General features: G+C 48.7%; 1 protein-coding gene and 1 pseudogene across 2 annotated transcripts; both read left to right on the forward strand.

Annotated features, from left to right (window-relative positions):
* Positions 1-1,084: 1,084 nt before the first annotated feature.
* Positions 1,085-4,121, forward strand: LOC101177434 (annotated as a pseudogene).
* On the forward strand, positions 4,097-19,675 carry SDR9C7 (short chain dehydrogenase/reductase family 9C member 7). Of its 2 annotated transcripts, XM_030822403.1 has the most exons (5): positions 4,097-4,117; positions 8,129-8,335; positions 11,835-12,093; positions 12,766-12,929; positions 18,262-19,675. In XM_030822403.1, the coding sequence occupies exons 2-5, from the start codon at positions 8,182-8,184 to the stop codon at positions 18,477-18,479; spliced, it is 795 nt and encodes a 264-aa protein (XP_030678263.1). In that variant the 5' UTR covers positions 4,097-4,117; positions 8,129-8,181; the 3' UTR covers positions 18,480-19,675. The 2 variants fall into 2 exon arrangements, with proteins under 2 accessions (XP_030678263.1, XP_003252837.2); XM_003252789.4 differs by lacking the exon at positions 4,097-4,117 and having other exon boundaries at positions 8,035-8,335.

The raw sequence follows: 19,675 nt of genomic DNA on the forward strand, positions 1-19,675 counted from the left end.
TTCTTGCCACCGAGGTGAGGAGGAATTGTTTTCTTTCCGTGGATGCTGGAGTATCCTCAGGTCACAGAAGTAGACCTAAGGACGAGCCAGCAAGGAGATGCCAATAGGCACTGACAGGCCCCAGGTCCCTTCCCTGGGGCAACTGAGGCTTCTGCCCCTCACCTGTGCCTTCTGTGGCCCTCAGTGACTGACCCTCACTTAAAAGTCATTGCACTTTCCCTGTGCCATCTTTCAGGTCCTCCACCATATCCCAACACACCCACTCCTCCAGTGGCAGGGAAAGGAATGGAGACTTGGAACCCACAGGAAGGAAACACCCAGGGCTGCTGGGAGGGGGAATGGAAGGACTTCCACAGTCCCCCCATGGGATCCTTCACTCCTTCTGCCCCAAAAAACTATTATAGCAGGAGAGGATCTGTTCCTGTACACTCTTTCAGCTTCTCCTTCTCATCCTAGAAAGCCTGACCATGACCCAGTTTTCTGAGGAGTGATTGATTCTGGGTGCTGAGCGGGATGAGGAATCTCAGGCTCAGAGAGGAATTTCCACCTAATGTGCCTGGAAACCATATGTAGCCTCCCAATAAGGTCTTTCTGTGTTCAGAAGGTCAAGGACCAGAAGTGTCAGTATAGCAGCTTTGTAGAGACAGTTCTGACCCTTGTACTTAGAGCAGAGGGGTGTGTTTGCTATGGAGAGTGTGTGGGGGCTGCTGGGTGTGAGCCTGTGTCAATATACATGTTTGCACCCACATAAACATCTGTGTGGGCACAGCAATGCAGACAGAAATTTGTGGACTAGGGAAGCATTGCTGAGTCATAGTAGTTTCCTACTGGGCAGGACTTGGGGTTTGCAGCTGCATGCATGAGTACTTGCAAAGGCAGTTCAAAATAGTAGAGAGATGAAGCAAGGATAAAAAAAAATGTTGCAGAAAGACAGTGATCAGGGAGGAAAGTGAGGACTTTCTGCCAAAATGCCTGAGGGCTTCCCTGCCTACCTCAGCCCTCTGTGTTCTTAAATCCTCCTGTCTGAACAGAGGCCAGACTCTCATTTCACCCCAGCCTACCTGGGTCTGTCCTCTGCAAAGCCATGCGGCTCTACCTGGTGGTCCTCCAGGGCCTGTACTACCTTCTGTGCTCATACCGGGAGAGGCAGGTGGTGAGCCAGCTGAGAGACAAGTACGTGTTCATCATGAGCTGTGATTCATGCTTCAGGAACCTGCTGGCCAGACAACTGGATGCACAAGGCTTGCAGGAGCTGCATGTAGGACAGAGAAGGGGACCAAGCAGCTGAGGGGCCAGACTTCAGACAGGCTGGAGACAGTGACCATGGACATCACCAAGACAGAGCATTGCTGCAGCTGCCCAGTGGGTGAAGGAGCGTGTGGGGGACAGAGGGACCACCTCAATCCCTCCTAGTGCCTGTTTGTTTCTCCTCTCTCTGTGTCACTAGGGGAGACCTAGTGTCTGCTAAGTGGGAACATTCCCAAGACTTTTATTTTTAGGGGCTTGAGCTTTCCATTTTCCAGAGCAGAAGTCCTAGAGTGGTTGTGGCTGGGCCCAGGGTTAGAGAAGTCCAGCCTGTGGTTAGAGCCCAGTCTCTGGATAACGTCGGGCCCTGATGGTTGGCATGAGACCATCGGGGATGGGGCCGGGCAGGATCCAGGCTTCTGATCTCAGCATTCTCTTACTGGTTCCTTCACGCTTGTCCTTGTTGAGGTCTTTAAGATTATCTCCACTTGATTCACGAAGACACTGGGGCTTGGAGAGCTGAAGGGACTTCACATCTAACACCGAGTGATGAATCCTGTTCCTTTTGGGGAAAGGGAGATCATTGATTGCTTTGTTCTGATTGTAAATGGAAAACATGAAGAAATTATAGAACAGGATAAGATTGGATAGATAGGAGGATAAGATAGGATTTCTCATTGGAGAAATCATAGAAGAGGATGAGAGTGAAACAACATTCCCCCTAATCCCAGCCTCCAGGGTTAATTTCCCTCTACTTTACACATTCTGGGGTCAGCATTTTCATCATCAAATTTCTTCCACAACATAACAATCAAGGTCTCCACATTCCAGCATGTGGAGAGGCCATAATTTGTTAAAGGGATTATATATTGTTGAATGCCGAAGTTTGTTACCCACTTTTCCTGGCATAAGTAACATCTCAGTAATGATTCTCTACCAAGGTTTGTTGACAGGCTTAGCAGTGCTATTCAAGAAAAGTAAAATTATTGAATCAAAGAATCCTCATTTCTTTAAGTCTAGGAAAGGTTTCTGAGTAGGGGAAGGGCTACCATTGCAGGCCTTATTGTTTTTCCAATATTCCTAGGGTCAATCTCTGTCTCCTGTACCCCCCAGCCCTCACCCACTCACACCCCTGCCCCTGCTGGCCTGGAGTCCGTAGTTCTGTAGCTCTGACTACTCCAGATCTTTCATGCTATTAGTTTGCTCCCCTATGTCTTCTGTAGAGTCTTCCCCAAAGCTTGCTGGACCCTATGGGGATAGGGCAGAGGTGGCCTTATGAGATGGTGGGAGGAAAGGGTGGTACTTCCTGGGGCAGAGAGTGCAGTCTGGACACCTGTGTGGCGTGAGACCTCTTTCCCTCCTCCCCTCCTGCTCTGGCCATTCAGTTCACAGCGAGCTTTGGGATTCCCAGGTACACAGGGTGACCTTTTCTTCCAGGACAGATATTGCCTTGACATCGATGCAGGTTGTAGCACAGCTTGTCCCCTGATGCCCAGTGCAGGCCTGCTCTCTAACTTACCCCAGTCTTAGGATTTAAGTGTATCTCTCCTAACCAGGATGCAGAAAGCAATTATTTATGTGTTATTCTTTCCTTCCATTTTCCTTTCTCTTCTGTCCTTTCCCCTTGGTTTTTCTCTCTTACCCCATTCCTGTCTTCCTGTTTTCCTGTCTCTGTCTCTCTCCCTTGGAGAGATATTTGTTGGGCCCTGGAGGCATGGGGAGAGCATCTGAGTCCATACAACATACTCCTGTGGCCCTTGGAAGAGTACCCAATAAACTCAGCCTAGGAAAACAACAGGGTTTTGGCTCTGATCTAAAAGCTCTGACACCTGAGAGAGGGGCAAGAGAGCCAGAATCATTGTTACCAGTTCTCATAGGGGTTGTGACCCAGTCAGCCCTGCTGGCCATGGCAGCCTCCTAAGCTGGGGAGGGTCCTGGCAGTGGGGTCTGAGCTGGAGATTGAGGATCCCCACCTGGCAGCCTTGAGCAGAAATAGGGGAATGACTTTTGTCTTCAGCCCAGGCCTAGGGGAAGCCTCAGCCGCCTGCCTGTGCTGTGAGGTCCTCATGAGGTGAAGCACAGGGTCAGGCCTGTGGAGAAGGCTGGGGAGGTGGGCGCATATGGGCTCGTGGAGGCCCTGGACAGGAGCTGTGTCTCATGCTGTTGGCAGTGGAAGCCCCAAAGAAGGGATTTGCTCAGGGGAGCTCCTTGGTCTAATCGGCTTCTAGACACCCACTTACTGCAGGGATCCCAGTGGCTGTGAGTGTGGGGAGCCAGACTGAAGGCAGAGGGACGCTCCTTAGAGGACAGCTGCCATCACCCAGCTCAGAGGTCAGGGAGATTCCTGGGGCAGGAGAAGAAGGGAGGGAACTGAGGACTGCAGAGGAGGTAGAATGTGGGAATTCTGGTGATCCACTGGATGTGAGGGGCACAGGAGGTGATAGCACTGAGGTGCTGCCTTGCTCTTGAATTGGTAGGATTTAGGGCTAGTAAGCTTTCGTATGTAAAATATGGAAACCCCAGAGACAGGCAAGGCCACCATCATAACTTTTATCTGCTATCTGCTGCCCTTCCCAACTCTCCAAGCTTTCTTGCGTCTCCCACTGCCGTTGCATGCTGGGTTTGTATTGGGTTTCCTTGTTTTTTTGTGTTTTGCCTCCCAAGACCTCTGAAGTCCTTGGCCTTCTGTGTGTCTGCCATGCAGGAGGGAGTTCTCCCACTTTGGAGTGAAGGTGTCTGTGATTGAACCTGGTCACTTCAAGACCAATATGAGAAGCTCTGAAAGGCATTTACAGGACCTCAAGGAGCTGTCGGACCAGATCAGCCCCAAGGTCAAGGAGACATATTGGTTGAAGTTTCTGACATTCAGTGAGTGAGTTCTGGACAGTGGGGCAAAAAAGAAATCTTTGTCTGGAAGTCTAGGTCCATCATTAGTGTCTCCAACAGTATGAGAGTCTGTCCTCCAGACTCTACCTCCCCAACAAAGTGAGGACATTTATCCCCATTCCCAGGGTGCTATGTGGTCAACTGTTCACCTAAAGGAAGCATCCAAGCTTCCTATAATTGGGGGACCACTGCCTCATCTGAATCCCTCATTATTTTGAAAAGGAAACTGAAGTCAGAGACCATGGCTGCCAGTGGGCTCATGGGCAGCTGGGTTTAGAGATAGCTGATTTTCATATTCTTAGGCTGTTAGTAGAGACCTTCAATTTATGAGTCCAGATATCTCAAAAAGAGAGGCAGAGGGGGCTTAGAGTGAAACGGATGTTCCTTGGGTGAAGGTTGGGGCACTCTCTGGGGAATATGGATGGATTAGACTTGAGGCATATCATTTGGGGGGCCTGGAATTCTTAGACACTATCCTCCTAATTCAGAGCTCTAAATGGGAGGGAAGGATGTGCTAGTACATTAAGGATCTTTCCTCATCCTTAACACACATCAGAAAAGCATCTAGAAGGCTTTGGGCAAAATGCAGTACGAATCTATCCTTGTTGACCCACTGCATGGAGCACTCGCTACTCAGCTGGCTGAGACACCAATCTTCTCTACCTACCCATGAGCGACATGCCTATCTTCCTATGGACGTGATGCTCCACTGGGGCTCTCCAAGGCTGGCTAAGCCCCTGTAAATCCAAGACTGGGGTGCACGGTTGGGTGGAGCTGGGTGATCTGGGTGAGGTGATGTGTCCTGGGGAGAGTAATGGCGTGGTGGGAGGGAGCACTCTTGCCATCTGGATGCCTATCCCAGCTTCTTCCTCATGCCCTCCACAGAATCCCACTGAGAGATCACTCAAGACTGGCAACATTAGGAGGAAAGAACCAAGGTGTTGTGCTAAAGAATGGGACCCAGTAGTGCTCATAGGTGTGCTGTTGCCTTTGAGTCTCTTGGCCAATTCTGAGGAGTCTACACAATGGGAGCGTGTGAGAAGGGGAAGGATCCGCAGCCCACACCTTCTCTGCCTCCTGCTTCTTCCCCAGGTGTGCATCAACCTGGCCAGTCTATTACACTCTCCCCATGATGGAAATGGCCTGGAGGAAGTGGGTGGGGGCTCCTCTGAATATACCTGTGGACAAGGTGTGGGGTGACAGGGCAGCCATCAGCCTGACCCCTAGACCTCAGGTGTCAGCTCTGGGGGCATTGGCTGGCAGTGGTGTTCTCAATAGGGATTCTGACAGAGGACACAGGAACCAATGTTTGACCCTCTTGAAACCATGGGTTTCTCTGGTTACTTTTGTTCTAGAGCAAAAGCTAAAAAGTGCAGCCATGTGCAGCAAGTTGCCTTCTAGTCTGAGGGGAGCATGGGCTGTGAAAAAGAGGGAGGAGGAGGCAGGTGCCTTCATGGGGATCTGGGGATAAGAGGGACAAACTCAGGAGGAAATTGAAGAGAGAAGTTGGATTATCTCTGCCCTGTCTCAGCCCTTTCTGCCACCAAGGTGAGGGGCAATTGTTTCCTTTCCAAGAGTGCATCAAGTAGCCTGGGGTCACAGGAGTACATAAAGGGACAAGGAAGAAATGACATGCCACGAAGGCACTGGCAGGCCTCTTTGTAGCACTTTGTAGCGACCTCTTTGTAGCACTCAGTGACCAGCCCTCACTTTAACATCATTGCACTTGGGAGGGGTGCTGTTTCATGGGGTGAGAAACAGAGTGGTGGGAGGGAGCTCTCAAGTCAGGGTCATGTACCTCACTTCCCTCACCTCTGTTCTAGGTTTTTTCTGGGATGTTATTCAGGACTCTGGTGATATTAGGAGGAAAGAACCACATTTTGCTGCTTAGGAAGGGAGACCCAATCACAGATAATGGCATCCCACTTCCTTGGGCTCTGAGCTTCATGGCCCACCTGTCACCCTGAAGAATCCACACTTGTGGAAGTTCTTGAGCAACTGGGGGTGGGTGAGCCCACACCTGCTCTTCCTCCTGTCTACCTCATCAGGATGTGTCTTGGCCCTTGGCAGTCTATGCTCTCCCACTGGAGGGAAATGGCCTGGCAGAGGAGAGGGCTCCTCATGGACTGTGTGTTTAGTTTGAGGCCAGGGAAACACTGCCAGCATAGAGGCCCAGGAGGTGCTGAGTAAGGCCCAGGCCCGTGCTGGGGCAGTTCTGAGTTATCCTTATGCTAAGTCAGAGCCAACTCCTGGACCTCACCTGTGTCCTCAAAAACTGGGATACCCACTGCCCCGGACCTGCTCAGTCCTTGAGTGACATGGTCTGACCTGTCCCAGCCAAGACTTCGCTGTTCATTCACCCAGGAGGCAGACAGAGACTGGAAGATGGTTCCCAGATCCCACATAGGAGGTGCTCTGCCTCAGGGTGGTTATGAAGTAGGTGCGGTTTGCTTTCTACCATTTCCCACCTCCATCCCCTATAAGCTTTGGGTCTGCTCTTTGGGGGTGGGTTCATAATCTGGCCCCCTCCCCTACTTCATTAAGGAATGGCCAAACCCTGCGGGGCTTTCCCAAGGTGACACCTGCTTTATGTGATTCTATGCTGGTCAGACTTGGCAAATGGTGGATCACAGAGATACATCCTTTGTCCCTTCACACTAGAGAAATTTGTGGTCCCATTTCTGTGTCAGACTCGCTAAGCCATGAAGGTGTGAGCTGGGACCAGGCTCATCCCAAGGAGCGGTGACCCTAGATGTTGATCCAAAGAACCACAGAGGTTCCAGCATCATTCCCCGGCATCTTATGCAATTCTGGGTGTGGCCCCTCACTACTCACACCTCTGGTTTCCTTATTTCCTTTCCTTTACCACCTTCCCCCTTAGCTTTCTGTAAATTATTTGCTAAATTGCCTAGAATCTCTTCTTCTCCTCCAAGTCCCGACCCTGAGAATTTTCTGTCTCTGGCCCCAGTTCTCTGCTCCTCCTATATCTCATCCCCTCTTACAGTCAAGGCCTCTGCCCAGACAATTCCCTCAGCTGCCCAGTGAACTCATGATCCCTCCTCATCATCTTGCCCAGGGCTGCTCACTGGTGACCTGAGTATCACCCCCACAGGGCGTCAGGCCTGAGTCCCCCAGGTCTTTCTGCTTTCTGGTGGCTAAGCTTCACATACCAGCCTCCCCTATAGGAGGGCCCTGCTGCCTCTAGCCTCAGGACAGTGGAGGTACATCCACCCTAGGAGAAATCCATTGCTTTTCATCCTCTCTCATGATGGAGACTTACCTAAGAATTCCAGAGAGCTGACGACCTGCAACTTGTTTCTCCTGGGGTTTGGAAGGTACAGAACCAATGTTGTTTGTTTTACATTAATAAATTTGTCTTGAGTATTTTCCCTGAAAATAAACTTATTTACATACCTGCACTCATGACAAATGATTTTGATCCCTGGAGCAAAATCCCCAGGCTGGGTTGGGGGCAGGGTGGAGACAGGATTTCTAGGGGAGCTGTCTGGGGTGAGTCCTCATCTTTCATTTGCCTCCCTTACACCGCCTGGGTGAGCCACCACTCATCACCAACATTGCAAGTGGATTATTTCCCATTCTTGGCAGCTTTACCTAACAGGGCAGGGGGAGAGAGGGAGGCAGCTACCAGGGCTGTCAGAGGTGACAAGGCTTCAGGTTGGACTTGAATTTCTTGCATCTGGGCTAATTGCTGTGGTGATGCATCCACCTATAAAAATTACAGCGCGGCTCACCCAGGGACCTAGATTTGTTGCAAGCTGTGGGAGGAAGGAGAGTTCTTCCAGGTGGGTTCCCGCAGACTGCCTGCTAGGGCTCAGAGGACCAGCTTCTTCCCTGCTGTCTCCTGAGCCCAGTCCCTCTTGGCCATCACATTCCCCCTGCCCTATGGCGGCCCTCACAGACCTCTCATTTATGTGTCGCTGGTTCAAGAACTGCAATCTGGTCGGCAACCTCTCAGAGAAGTACGTCTTCATCACAGGCTGTGACACTGGCTTCGGGAACCTGCTGGCCAAACAGCTGGTTGATCGAGGCATGCAGGTGCTGGCTGCTTGCTTCACTGAGGAGGGAGCCCAGAAACTTCAGCAGGATACCTCCTATCGGCTGCAGACCACCCTACTGGATGTCACCAAGAGCGAAAACATCAAGGCGGCGGCCCAGTGGGTGAGGGACAAAGTGGGCGAACAAGGTGGGGTGAATTACATTTTTTGGCTTTCTTGGTTTCTCCTTCTTCCTCTTCCTCTCTCCCAAAGCATCTGACGGTATCAGAGACCCTGATGTCCAGATTGGGTGGGAGGGGTGACGTAGGGAAAGGCCCCTGCCTCAATCTGATTGGAAGCCACTGCATGGTTTGGCCTGTTCACATGAAGGGGTGATTTCCCAAGGAAGTTTTCTGTCCTGGAAACTCAGAGAAACAGGAAAGAGGTCTCAACAGGAAGTGAGGGGGGAAGATGTGTTCTGTGTGTCCAAACCTCTAAAAATGGACATGCCTGGCCGGGCATGGTGGCTCACGCCTATGAGCCCAGCACTTTGGAAGGCCAAGGTGGGAGGATCATGAGGTCAAGAGATCGAGACCATCCCGGCCAACATGGTGAAACCCCATCTCTACTAAAAAGTATAAAAATTACCTGGGTGTGGTGGCATGTGCCTGTAGCCCCAGCTACTCAGGAGGCTGAGGCAGGAGAATCACTTGAACCCAGGAGGCGGAGGTTGCAGTGAGCCAAGATCGCGCCACTGCACTCCAGTCTCGTGACAGAGCAAGACTCCATCTCAAAAAGAAAAAAAAAGGATGTGCCTCTCTGACATTTCAGCAGTCCTAACCATCAGCTCCTGGGGAAATACAAGCACATTTCTTGTTGGGATCAGGATGGGGGAGGGGGAATGAGACAGGAGGTTGGATCCCATGAGTGGGTGCAGTTTCTCTCCTTGACTATGTCAGGCAGGGGAGAAAGAGATCTGGTCTCTTCTTGACATCATGGTGGGTGTTGATTTGACTTCAGGGCAAGTATGTATGTCAGAGTGGCTGCTCCTATTGGGAAAGGAAGCTGTGGACTGGGGCTGACCCAGGACTGTGTGGGGACCTGCCTCATGCACTTCCAGCACACAGGGTGTGGGCCCAGGAACAGGAGGAACAGGATGGCTGAGTTGCAGAAGCAGCAGACTAGAGGAAGTCCTCCCTCCTAAAGGAACTAGTCTGGAGCCCATGCGCAGAGTCAGGGCAACAGAGCCCTGGAGCCAGGGGGATCCAGACAGTAACTCCCTGCTTGATTCTTCTCCTTAGCACTTATCACTAGTCAATGTACAATAGATTTGACTTATTTATTGTCTGTTTCCCCTGCTAGAATAAAGCTTCCTGGGGACAAGGATTTTTGTCCCTTTTATTTACTGTACATCCTTAATACCTAGAATAATGTCTGGCACCTAGTAAGGTACTCAATAAATAGTTTTTGAGTGAGCCAATTAATTAATAATTCAGCAAGAGTCAGCCTCTGTCTTCAGCAGGCTGTCTCAGCCAGTTCCCTACATTCAGCCTTGAGCCACTTGCCTTAATACCTCACTTAGCATGTGAGTTTCCTGTTGCTATTGTAACAACACAACTGTAGGGTCTGAAGACAATACAAACGTATTATCTTGTAGTTGGAGAGAAGTGATGTCCAAAATAGGCCTCACTGATCTAAAATCAAAGTCAGCAGAGCTGTGTTCCTTCTGGAGGCTGTAGAGGAGGATCCGTCTCATTGCCTTTTCCAGCTTTCAGAGGCAGCTGGCATCCCCTGGCTCCTGGCCTGCTACCTCCATCTTCAAGGCCCGCAAGGTTGGGCCCAGTCTTTTTCACACTTTTCTCAATCTCTCTGATTCTCCGGTTTCTGCCTCTTTCCACTTAGAAGGACTCGTGATTATATTGGGCTCACCAGGTTAACCCAGGATAATTTCCCTGCTTTAAGGGAAATTTCCCTAACTTTAAGGACAGTTAATTAGCAACCTCCATTCCACCTGCAATCTTAGTTCCCCTTTCCCATGTAATCCAGCAGATTCACAGGTTCCAGAGATAATGAGGATGGGGACATCTTTGGGGGACCATTATTTTGCCTAAGCCACTTGGCAATATCCTGGTCTAAGAAACAGTGGGAACTGGGGTGGGTAGGGGGATGGGACAGGAAGTTCTTTCGTGCTTTCTCATTGCTCCTGAATGGAGAAAGGCAGGGAGATTGGGTAGGGGCATGGCTTGGGTGGGGACCCCAGCCCTAAAGGAAGGGGTGGACTAGGATTTATGTTTGTGTTGAGACCTGCCCTCAGGAGACAGTGGGATGTGCCTGCAGAGTATCTTGGGGCTGCTGAGGCTGGGGCTGTGGGGGGAATCACCAGGGCAGTAGGGCTTGGGGAATCCTTGCATGAAGGAGCTGGAAGGGGTCCTTGAGGAGTGTTTAGAGGGATTTACAGTGTGTCTTTAGCATCACCCTCCCTCTGGTGGAATTTTTTTGGAACCCCAATATGTAAAACAAATGAAAGGAGAGCTTCTCCTGCATTTTCCTCCCCCTAGAAGGCTTGGAAAATACAGCCTGCAAACAACTGTTTTAGTCCAATCTGATGAAGGGCCCGAGGCCCAGAGAGGGAAGTGACTTGTTCAAGGCTGGAGGTAAACCAGGACTGGACCTGAAGCTCTTCAACCCTGGCCCCTGCAGAGTTGAATGAAAACACTTAGCATTATTTCTTTCCATTTGTACCAAACTAATTGAAATATCTCAAGGACAGTCCTCATCACATTTTCCATAATTATTTTATTTAAATATTTTATATATTTATTTATAAATATTATTATTTCCTTCTAGGCTTGTGAGTTCCTTGAGGGATAAGATGCTGTGTTGTTCATTTTATGTCTCCTTTGCCCTGTATTTTACTTTATTTTATTTTATATCATTTTATTTTTAGAGACAGAATCTTACTCTGTCACCCAGGCTGGAGTGCAATGGCACCATTATAGCTCACTCTAACCTCGAACAAGGTAACCTGTAACCTGGGCTCAAGTGATTCTCCCACCTCAGCCTCCTAAGTAGCTAGAAATACAGGCACATACCACCACGCCTGACTAATTTTTTTTCTTTTTTTGTAGAGACGGGGGTCTTACTCTGTTTCTCAGGCTGGTCTCAAACTCCTGGCCTCAAGTGATCCTCCCACCTCAGCCTCCCAAAGGGTTGTGATTACAAGTGTGAGTCACTGCACCTGGCCTCCTTCTCCCTGTAATTGTCACAGACTAGATATATGCATGAATAAATGTGTGAAGATGAATGAATGAATGGATTGATTTTGGTAGTATGTGAAATGCAGTTGGTTATATTTAAGTGAATAGAGAAGGAGAAGCATGATGGGGAAGGGATCTAAACATAATTCATTGGTATGAAAATGAAACTCTTATCCCAAAGCTGATAGCTGAAATGCTGTTAGCCAACACCTCAATTATAGCTGGTACAGAGCGCCAGCTAGCCGGCAGACTTTATGTGAATCAGGAAAAAGTGTCCCTTCAGGGAAAACGAATTAGTAAAAGACACACCTTCCTTTTATGTTATAGCCTGACCGGGTTGTGTCTTGTGCACCTGCTCAACCATCCTTGAGGGCCCTGAGCCGGTGGGGAGCAGAACTTGGTTCTTTCCCAGGCCCACTGATGATTTCTGTGTGGTTCATCTCACCCCTAGGCCTCTGGGCCCTGGTGAACAATGCTGGTGTGGGCCTGCCTAGTGGTCCCAACGAATGGCTGACCAAGGAGGACTTTGTGAAGGTGATTAATGTGAACCTGGTGGGACTGATCGAAGTGACCCTTCACATGCTGCCCATGGTCAAGAGAGCCCGGGGCAGGGTTGTCAACATGTCCAGCTCTGGTGGTCGTGTAGCTGTCATTGGTGGTGGCTACTGCATCTCCAAGTTTGGCGTTGAGGCCTTCTCTGACAGCATCAGGTAACTGGGCCCTGGTACCAAACCATTCCGGGTGGAAATCCCAGGGATTAGAGAGGGTTGGGAGTGACAGCATGTGGGCAGGGGAATTCCGCAGACAGGAAGCTAACACAATAGCAGAAGGAAGGTTAGACCTCAAGGTGCTTTCTCCAAGGACCAAGAGAAGGGATGAGGAGAAGAGGTAGGGTGGAAATACAAGGCATCAGGTGGGCCTTCCCTTGAGCGGCACCAGGGTGAGTGAAACCCTGTTTGGGCCTATGAGAGGAGGGAGAGTCCCCCAAACAGACAGACAGGCCTGGAGGCACAGGTCCCCTCTGGGAGGTCCTTAGAGGAGCATGTAGGCCTTGTGTAGACCCACACCCTTCGCCAGGTGGGTGTTGAGTGAGGGGTTGCTAATGGGAGGGACCTGGTGGGAGGCAAGGCTTTGGCCTAGATTCTCTATTGACTTCTTCCCGCTGGTTATGCCTAATGCAAATTGCCCAGAGACTGCTGGGCCAGTTTTGGAAAGGGCTGAGTCCCTAAGGAAGGGCTTATTTGCACAAAGGCAATGCCAGAGCCAAGTACAGGGGTGGGGGAAGCATCTCTGGGTCCCTGAAAGACAAGCCCATCCAGAGGTGACTCTCCCTGATGATTGTCATCTTGGGGCCCAGACTGACTGCAACTCTTCTTTCCCAGGCGTGAGCTCTACTACTTTGGGGTGAAGGTCTGCATCATTGAGCCAGGGAACTATCGGACAGCCATTCTCGGCAAGGAGAACCTGGAGTCACGTATGCGAAAGCTTTGGGAGAGGCTGCCTCAGGAGACCCGGGACAGCTACGGAGAGGATTATTTCCACATCTGTAAGTTCCTGGGGAAGGAGAGGGGTCTCTGAGTGGGGGCGAGTGGGTCTTTGGGTCATTAGCTGGCTTTCCGTTTACAGATGGAGTTCAGGACCCAAGGTCACACAGTGGCAGAGCTGGGGTTTGAGAATAGACAGCAAGTGGCAGAATCATCACTTCTGGAGCGGCCCGGGGAGTTAAGGGCAATTCAGTCCACTCCTGGCACCTGCCCCCACAGCATCATGATGCAGGGGAATCAGGTGAAAATGCACTGAGATAAATACAGCGAAGAGATCAAGGGCATGGCTGCTGGAGCCAGACTGCCTGGGTTCAAATCCTGGCTCTACTACTTACCAGCTAGGAGACTTTGGACCTATTACCTGGTTTTCCCATGCCTCAGTTTTCTTATTTACAAAATGGAGCTAAAGATAGTGCCTCCCTCATGGGGTTGCTATGAGGGTTAGTATGTGTGAAGTACTTGGCACATTCCGAGCGCTTGTTAATAAAGAAGAAAATGAGCACATGGGGATTTAAAAGGGAAGGTCTCTAGGCAACTCTCTTTCTCTCCCTGAGCTGAGGGTCTCCTGTGAATCATAGGTGTTTTTGGAGGGTAGAGGTGGGACACGGCAGCTGTTCACCCTGCTGCCCCAAAACTTTGTGCCACGGAAGTTGTCTGCTGGACGTCATACGTCAACAGAGCACAAAGCCAAGACAGCAATTTTTTTCACTTAATACATACACATTTCATTGCATTTTTGTTTTTTGTTTTTGTTTTGAATCAGTAATACAAAGCATGCAAGGCTGCCATGTCCCAAGCCTGTGTGGGGCTGGAGAGCTGGAGCGGACACAGCAGTATGCCTGCCCTTCACTCCCTGTAGCTTATGGCCCAGTAGGGGAGACAAACATTAATAAAAACACATGTGTTTATGGTAGATGTGGATAAGTGCTACAGAGGAGAAACAGGTTGTGAAAGAAGAATGGAGCAGGAAGTTGCGGTCCCAATTCAGACTATGGTGAAGGGGAGAGCTCCTCTGAGTTGACTTTGAGGAGGAATAAGAGTTAGGTGTTGCTGGGAAGGGGAAAGAGGGGATGAGTAGGGACTTTTTTTCTGCAGGAAGGCTCTGAGGCAGAAAACTCCATTTGAGGAACTTTAAAGAAACCAGCAGGTGGGAAGCAATGGGAGGTAGCTGGGGTATACGGAATAAATTAGAGCATCAAAGCACACTGAGGGTTAAGGGGTGAGGGAGAGGAAGCCATCAAGGGTGAGTGCTAGCTTTACAGCTTGAAGAACATGGTGAATGGAGGTGTCTTCATTCATTGATTTAGGGAAGCCTCAGGGAAAAATGTTTGGAGTACTCCTTAGATAAATTCATCTTTTAGTGCTAGACATGTTAGGATTCTGTGAGAAGAAAATGTCTAAGGATTTACACTAGTTGGGACTTACTCAGTGACAGAAGATCCAATGCAAATTATTTAAGCAGAAAAGGAGTTTCTTGCCTCACCTGACTAAAAAGTTGAGCAAGATAAGCTTCAGGTACAACCTGACCCAGACTGCAAATGACATTGCTAGGACCTGGTTCCACCCGTTTCTTGGCTCTGCTTCTTTTGCACTGACTCCGGTCTCTAAGCTCTCTCCCCTGTGGGAGCCACATTGCTGCAGCCTCTCTTCACCTCCACCTAGGGTGAGGTCTGCTGGGAAAATAGGAGAGTTATTTCCAGTGTCTCTCCCAAAAGTCCTAATGTACACTCCGACTTGAAGGACCTATGGTGGCCACATCATGGGGGACCACAAGATGCACCCAACCCTAAACCAGTCACTCGGCCCAGGGGAATGTGAAGGTGTGATTGGCTCAGGCTGGGCCATGTGCTCTGCCCAGACCAATGGACACAGTGTAGGGGAGGCATAGGTCCCCAAAGGGAAATCTGCAGCTGTTGAGAACAAGGAGAATAGATGTTAGCGTGTGTGGGGAAGAATATTTATCCTTTGTGTGATCATTCTTAGCAAAGAGAAATTCAAATTATTTGTGGAGCTGCTTGGAGGCTGGGGTGAAATGGATTCAGCCAGTGTCTGGAAACCTCACAAAGTCATTTTCTAAGTAAGCACTCAGGGTGAAGAGAGCTTGTAGCATCTTTAGTGTGGTCCATGAAAGAATATGTATAAAGGCAAACTCTTCTGAAAACCTTGTCCAAAAGCTGGTATTGTACTAAAGAATAGTAAGGATTGGGTTTATAAAATATCTTAGGCCAATTCACCTGTAGTCGACACCATAATTTCAGAGGAAAATTTTCAGGCAGTGGTCAACTACATTTAGATAAACGTTTTCCCAAGTGGTTATACTAGAATTTTCGCTTCAGTTGCCCAGTGTTTATTGGGATACAGAGATGAGACAGTCTCCAGGAAACTAGCAGGGAAGATGTGAAAGCAAATACACCACCACATGAAGAATCTTGCAATAATGGACATGCGTACAAAACAAAGCAGCAATGCAGATTTCATTCTGCTATCACAGAAGCCTTACAGAGGCGACAGTTAATGCCTTAGTGAGTTTTGAAGGATGAATAGGAGTACACCAAAAGGGAAAGAGATGGCGGATGTTTCACACAAGAGGAAGGGTGTCAGCAACATTTTGCTGACCTGACATAGCATTGTATGATTTGGAGGCAGTGCAGATTCAGGCTTATATTCCAGCAGTCCCTCTAATCATGTTATACAGCTCTCCAAACTTATTTATCCATTTATAAAGTACAATTCCTCTCTCATGGATTGTTAGGTGAATTAAACAGAAACACAAAGTACTCAGCTCTGCTACAGTAAGAGCTGAACAAACTTTTGCCATTGCCATTATAGTCTGGCAGGAGTGCTGTGGGTGATGATTGAGGAGGGGAGAGATTAGGAGACAGATCATAAAATGCTTTGATTGCTATAGTAGGGAGCGTGGCTCTTATCCTAAAGGCATTAGAGAGCCTTGTAAATGGCTCTGAAATGAAGGATCAGATTTGTGTCACTGTGGGAAGGATAAAAAGGCCACCTGGGAGACTACTGCAGAAACCCAGTGAAGGAACGATAAAGATATGAAGTTGTAAGTCATGATGGTTCTGGTGGTGGGGGATGGCTGTGTGACAGACAGAAGAGATATTTAGGAGTAGTCCTAGAGCATCGCTGGGTACAAACTCAGCAAGTTGCTGTGGCTGACCAAACAGGCCCCTGGCTTGTAACCCCTAGGACCAGGCCTGATACTTTATAGACTTTGTCTTGCTTAATTCTCCCAATAACGAAAACGTTTTCCCAGGTGCCTAACTCCAAAGCCTATGTCCTTCCTCACTGTGAAGGAGAGTGACAAGGCTGGATGGGTCCTTCAGTCTCCCTTCCCACTCCATGCCTAGCAGGGTGCCCAGCACTGAATGGCAGCGAATATCTATTTGAGAAAACAATGAAAGCAAGTGCCTCATACCGTTCCTCATGTCTGGGGTAACTTCTCCCACCCCACTGCCTGTGCGAGCCCTCCCCACCTCTCAGAACCCAGTCCCCAGCTCATCTCACCGTGTCAGCTTGCTCCACCTCCTCAGCCCACAAAGGTTTCCCTGTCGCCGAGGGGGCAGAGACAGCCCCCTGGGCATCCTGAACGATTCCTTCGACCCTCAGCCCTGCTGCTAGTGGCCTCTGTGCCAGGTCTACGGTCAGAGGTCAGGGTGTGGCTTCCTAAGACATTACTGCTTTATGGACAGTCTGGCTTTAAGTTAGTGTGGCTCTTGTTGAGATCCCAAAATGTAGTTTGGCTTTTCCCCTGCATCAGTTTTCTTTCCAGGAAACAGAAAATGGAGTTTCTTGGAGTCTGGGGTGAAGGGGACTGAAGCGACGCTGCCCCATTCTCACCAACCACCCACAAGAGTCCTGACCCCAAGCGGGTGAATTCCTTGCCTGCTTGGACCATTCTCAAAGTCAGGGCAGCTTTGGCTTCCTCTCCATTTTCAAGTTTCCATCCCTTATCAGGGCAGTCTGACTTTGAAGCACCATTTTCCCTGGTGTCCTCAGGGCTCTCAATGAAGCATGAATCCCCCTGTCCTGGGGTGAGGATGCAGATGAGGGCCTGGTGGGTGTGTGGTGTGGCCCTTCTCCCATTTATGTCATGAGCTTTGGCAGACTTGTACCATTTGGGTGCTCTGTCCCCATCTCCACCCCTGTGGGTCAATGCAAACAGAACAGCCCCTCACATTTGTGAGGGCCCCACGAGGTGCTTGTCTATGCCTTAGATTATTTGAGTCTACAATGGCCTTATGACTGAGGTAGGGGCAGTATTACTATTTTTAAATAATATTTTCTCCTGAATGTTTTTGTTTAAATGTGGGAACTCTAGGAAGTACACAGAAGAAAAAAAAAAAGGGACTGTCTCCCCATCATGTTTGCTATTCTGTACTCCCCCAGTGTCTACCCCACTATTAATCATCTTTGTTATTCTCCAGGACAGATATTTTTTGAGATGGAGTCTCACTCTGTTGCCCAGGCTGGAATGCAGTGGTGTGATCTTGGGTCACTGCAACCTCTCCCTCGCAAGTTCAAGTGATTCTCATGCCTCAGCCTCCCGAGTAGCTGCGATTATAGGCACGTGCCACCACGCTCAGCTAATTTTTGTATTTTTAGTAGAGACGAGGTGTTACCATGTTGGCCGGGCTGGTCTTGAACTCCTGACCTCAGGTGATTGGCCTGGCTTGGCATCCCAAAGTACTGGGATTACAGGCCTGAGCCACTATGCCCAAACTTTAGGAAAGATAGTATTATCTCCATTTTATAGATAATAAAAGTTTAAGCTCAAAGTCATATAACTAATAAGTGGCACAGTTATAAGAAGAATGTGCACAGTTCTTCTCATCACCCGTCTAATGCAATAGTAGGAATTCAGTGCACAATTGTTGAATTCAGAAAGATAAATAAGATTATTTATTTATTTATTTATTTATTTATTTATTTATTTATTTTTAGACAGCGTATCATTCTGTCTCCCAGGCTGGAGTGCAGTGGTGTGACCTTGGCTCACTAAAACCTCCGCCTCCTGGGTTCAAGTGGTTCCCATACCTCAGCCTCCCTGGTAGCTGGGATTACAGGCATGTGCCACCACGCCCAGCTGATTTTTATATTTTTAGTAGAGATGGGGTTTCACCATGTTGGCCAGGCTAAGATTATTTATAATAGTCTTATAAATGTGTGTTTGTATAAGGGACCACCTGGAGGGTGTGGCAGACCTGCCTGAAATGTTAGATCAGGGATCTGATGGAAAGGGAACTTGGACGGAATTCAGAAGGAACTCTCTTTTATGAAGAATAACAGAGCCTTTTTCCCCTCTCTGCCCTCAAACAGATACTGACAAGTTAAAAAACGTAATGCAGGTGGCAGAGCCCAGAGTCAGAGATGTCATCAACAGCATGGAGCATGCTATTGTTTCCCGGAGCCCTCGCATCCGCTACAACCCTGGCCTGGATGCCAAACTCCTCTACATCCCTCTGGCTAAGTTGCCCACCCCTGTGACAGATTTCATCCTAAGCCGGTACCTTCCAAGGCCAGCGGACAGTGTCTAAACTGGGGAGGCTCAATGGGTCAATGGAGCCTAGAAGTGGGGGAGGAAGGAAGGACCGTGGGGTCACAAAAGGTGGTATCGGATATCCTGGGGGCACTGGCTGCAATGGACTCTTGGCTCAGCTGACACCCACTGCTGTCGGATTTACCAGTAACTTCTAACAGAAGATGAATGCCTCTTCCCACCCTCTGGGACCCCACAGAAACCTGAGGTGGTCTTTGCAGGTTCAGTGATCTGCAGCAATGGCTCCAAGGACATCTGTCACCCAATAAGGATATGGCTTTTTCTGGTCCTGGAAAAGTCATGGAGAAGAAAATCAGCTCCTGTGGAATCATGAGCCCCTTTCAGTTATCACTGCCACTGAGAAATACTGTGGGATAATCTCGCCTCCAGAAGAATCTAACCACCTTCCTACTGGGTCCCTCAATATGCATAACTTCATTCACATAACCCATTACTGAAGTATGCAGTAGGGCAGATAGGGAGTGCAAGATTAAATCAGACAAAAGTTTAAAATATTTTCTTTCTTTTTAGATTCTTATATCTATAGGTGATTGGCATCCACATGAAATAACATTCATTTATTTAATCACCATTAAGTAATTTTTCAAATATTTATTGAGTGGCTACTACCTACCAGGCACTTTGTAGGTGCTGGGGGAATATAAAGATGATTAAACCATGGTCTTGGTTTTTTATTGTTTATTTTGTGTTTTGCTTTGCTTTGTTTTAGCACAATATCTAGTAGCTGAGTTAGGACAAACAGCGATAGAAGGAATAGAAATCAGAATACAAATTTTTAGAGCTATGAAGGACCCTGGAGGTCTTCATCCAATACTTCACAAGCTTGGCTGTACCTTGTAATCACCCAGTTAATTAAAAACTACAGACTCCTGTGCCAATATTAGAAAATCTGATTCAGTAGGACTGAGACAAGGTCCAGAAATATGTGTTTATAACAAGGACCTATATGATTCTGATGCACCCGAGCAACTTGGAGCCACCAATAGTTCCATAGAATAAGTAACTTAACACTCAGAGGGGGAAATGACCTACCTAAGCCCCCAGTTTAGTAACTAAGACAAGGATAGAAATGAGACATTCGGACTCCCAGACCAGGACTATTTTTCAGTTATAGGAAAATGAATTTCTCAAATTAGTCACATTGTCAAATAAGCCATTGAACTAATTTTTTTA

Source organism: Nomascus leucogenys, chromosome 11, assembly GCF_006542625.1.
Source record: "Nomascus leucogenys isolate Asia chromosome 11, Asia_NLE_v1, whole genome shotgun sequence".
NCBI classification, from domain to species: domain Eukaryota; kingdom Metazoa; phylum Chordata; class Mammalia; order Primates; family Hylobatidae; genus Nomascus; species Nomascus leucogenys.

Bases quoted from the DNA above. Each gene is read 5' to 3' on its own strand.
- SDR9C7 (XM_003252789.4), top strand. From the start codon at position 8,035: ATGGCGGCCCTCACAGACCTCTCATTTATGTGTCGCTGGTTCAAGAAC. The intron at 12,094-12,765 runs GTAACTGGGCCC...CTTCTTTCCCAG, and splicing joins GCCTTCTCTGACAGCATCAG to GCGTGAGCTCTACTACTTTG. The intron at 12,930-18,261 runs GTAAGTTCCTGG...GCCCTCAAACAG, and splicing joins AGAGGATTATTTCCACATCT to ATACTGACAAGTTAAAAAAC.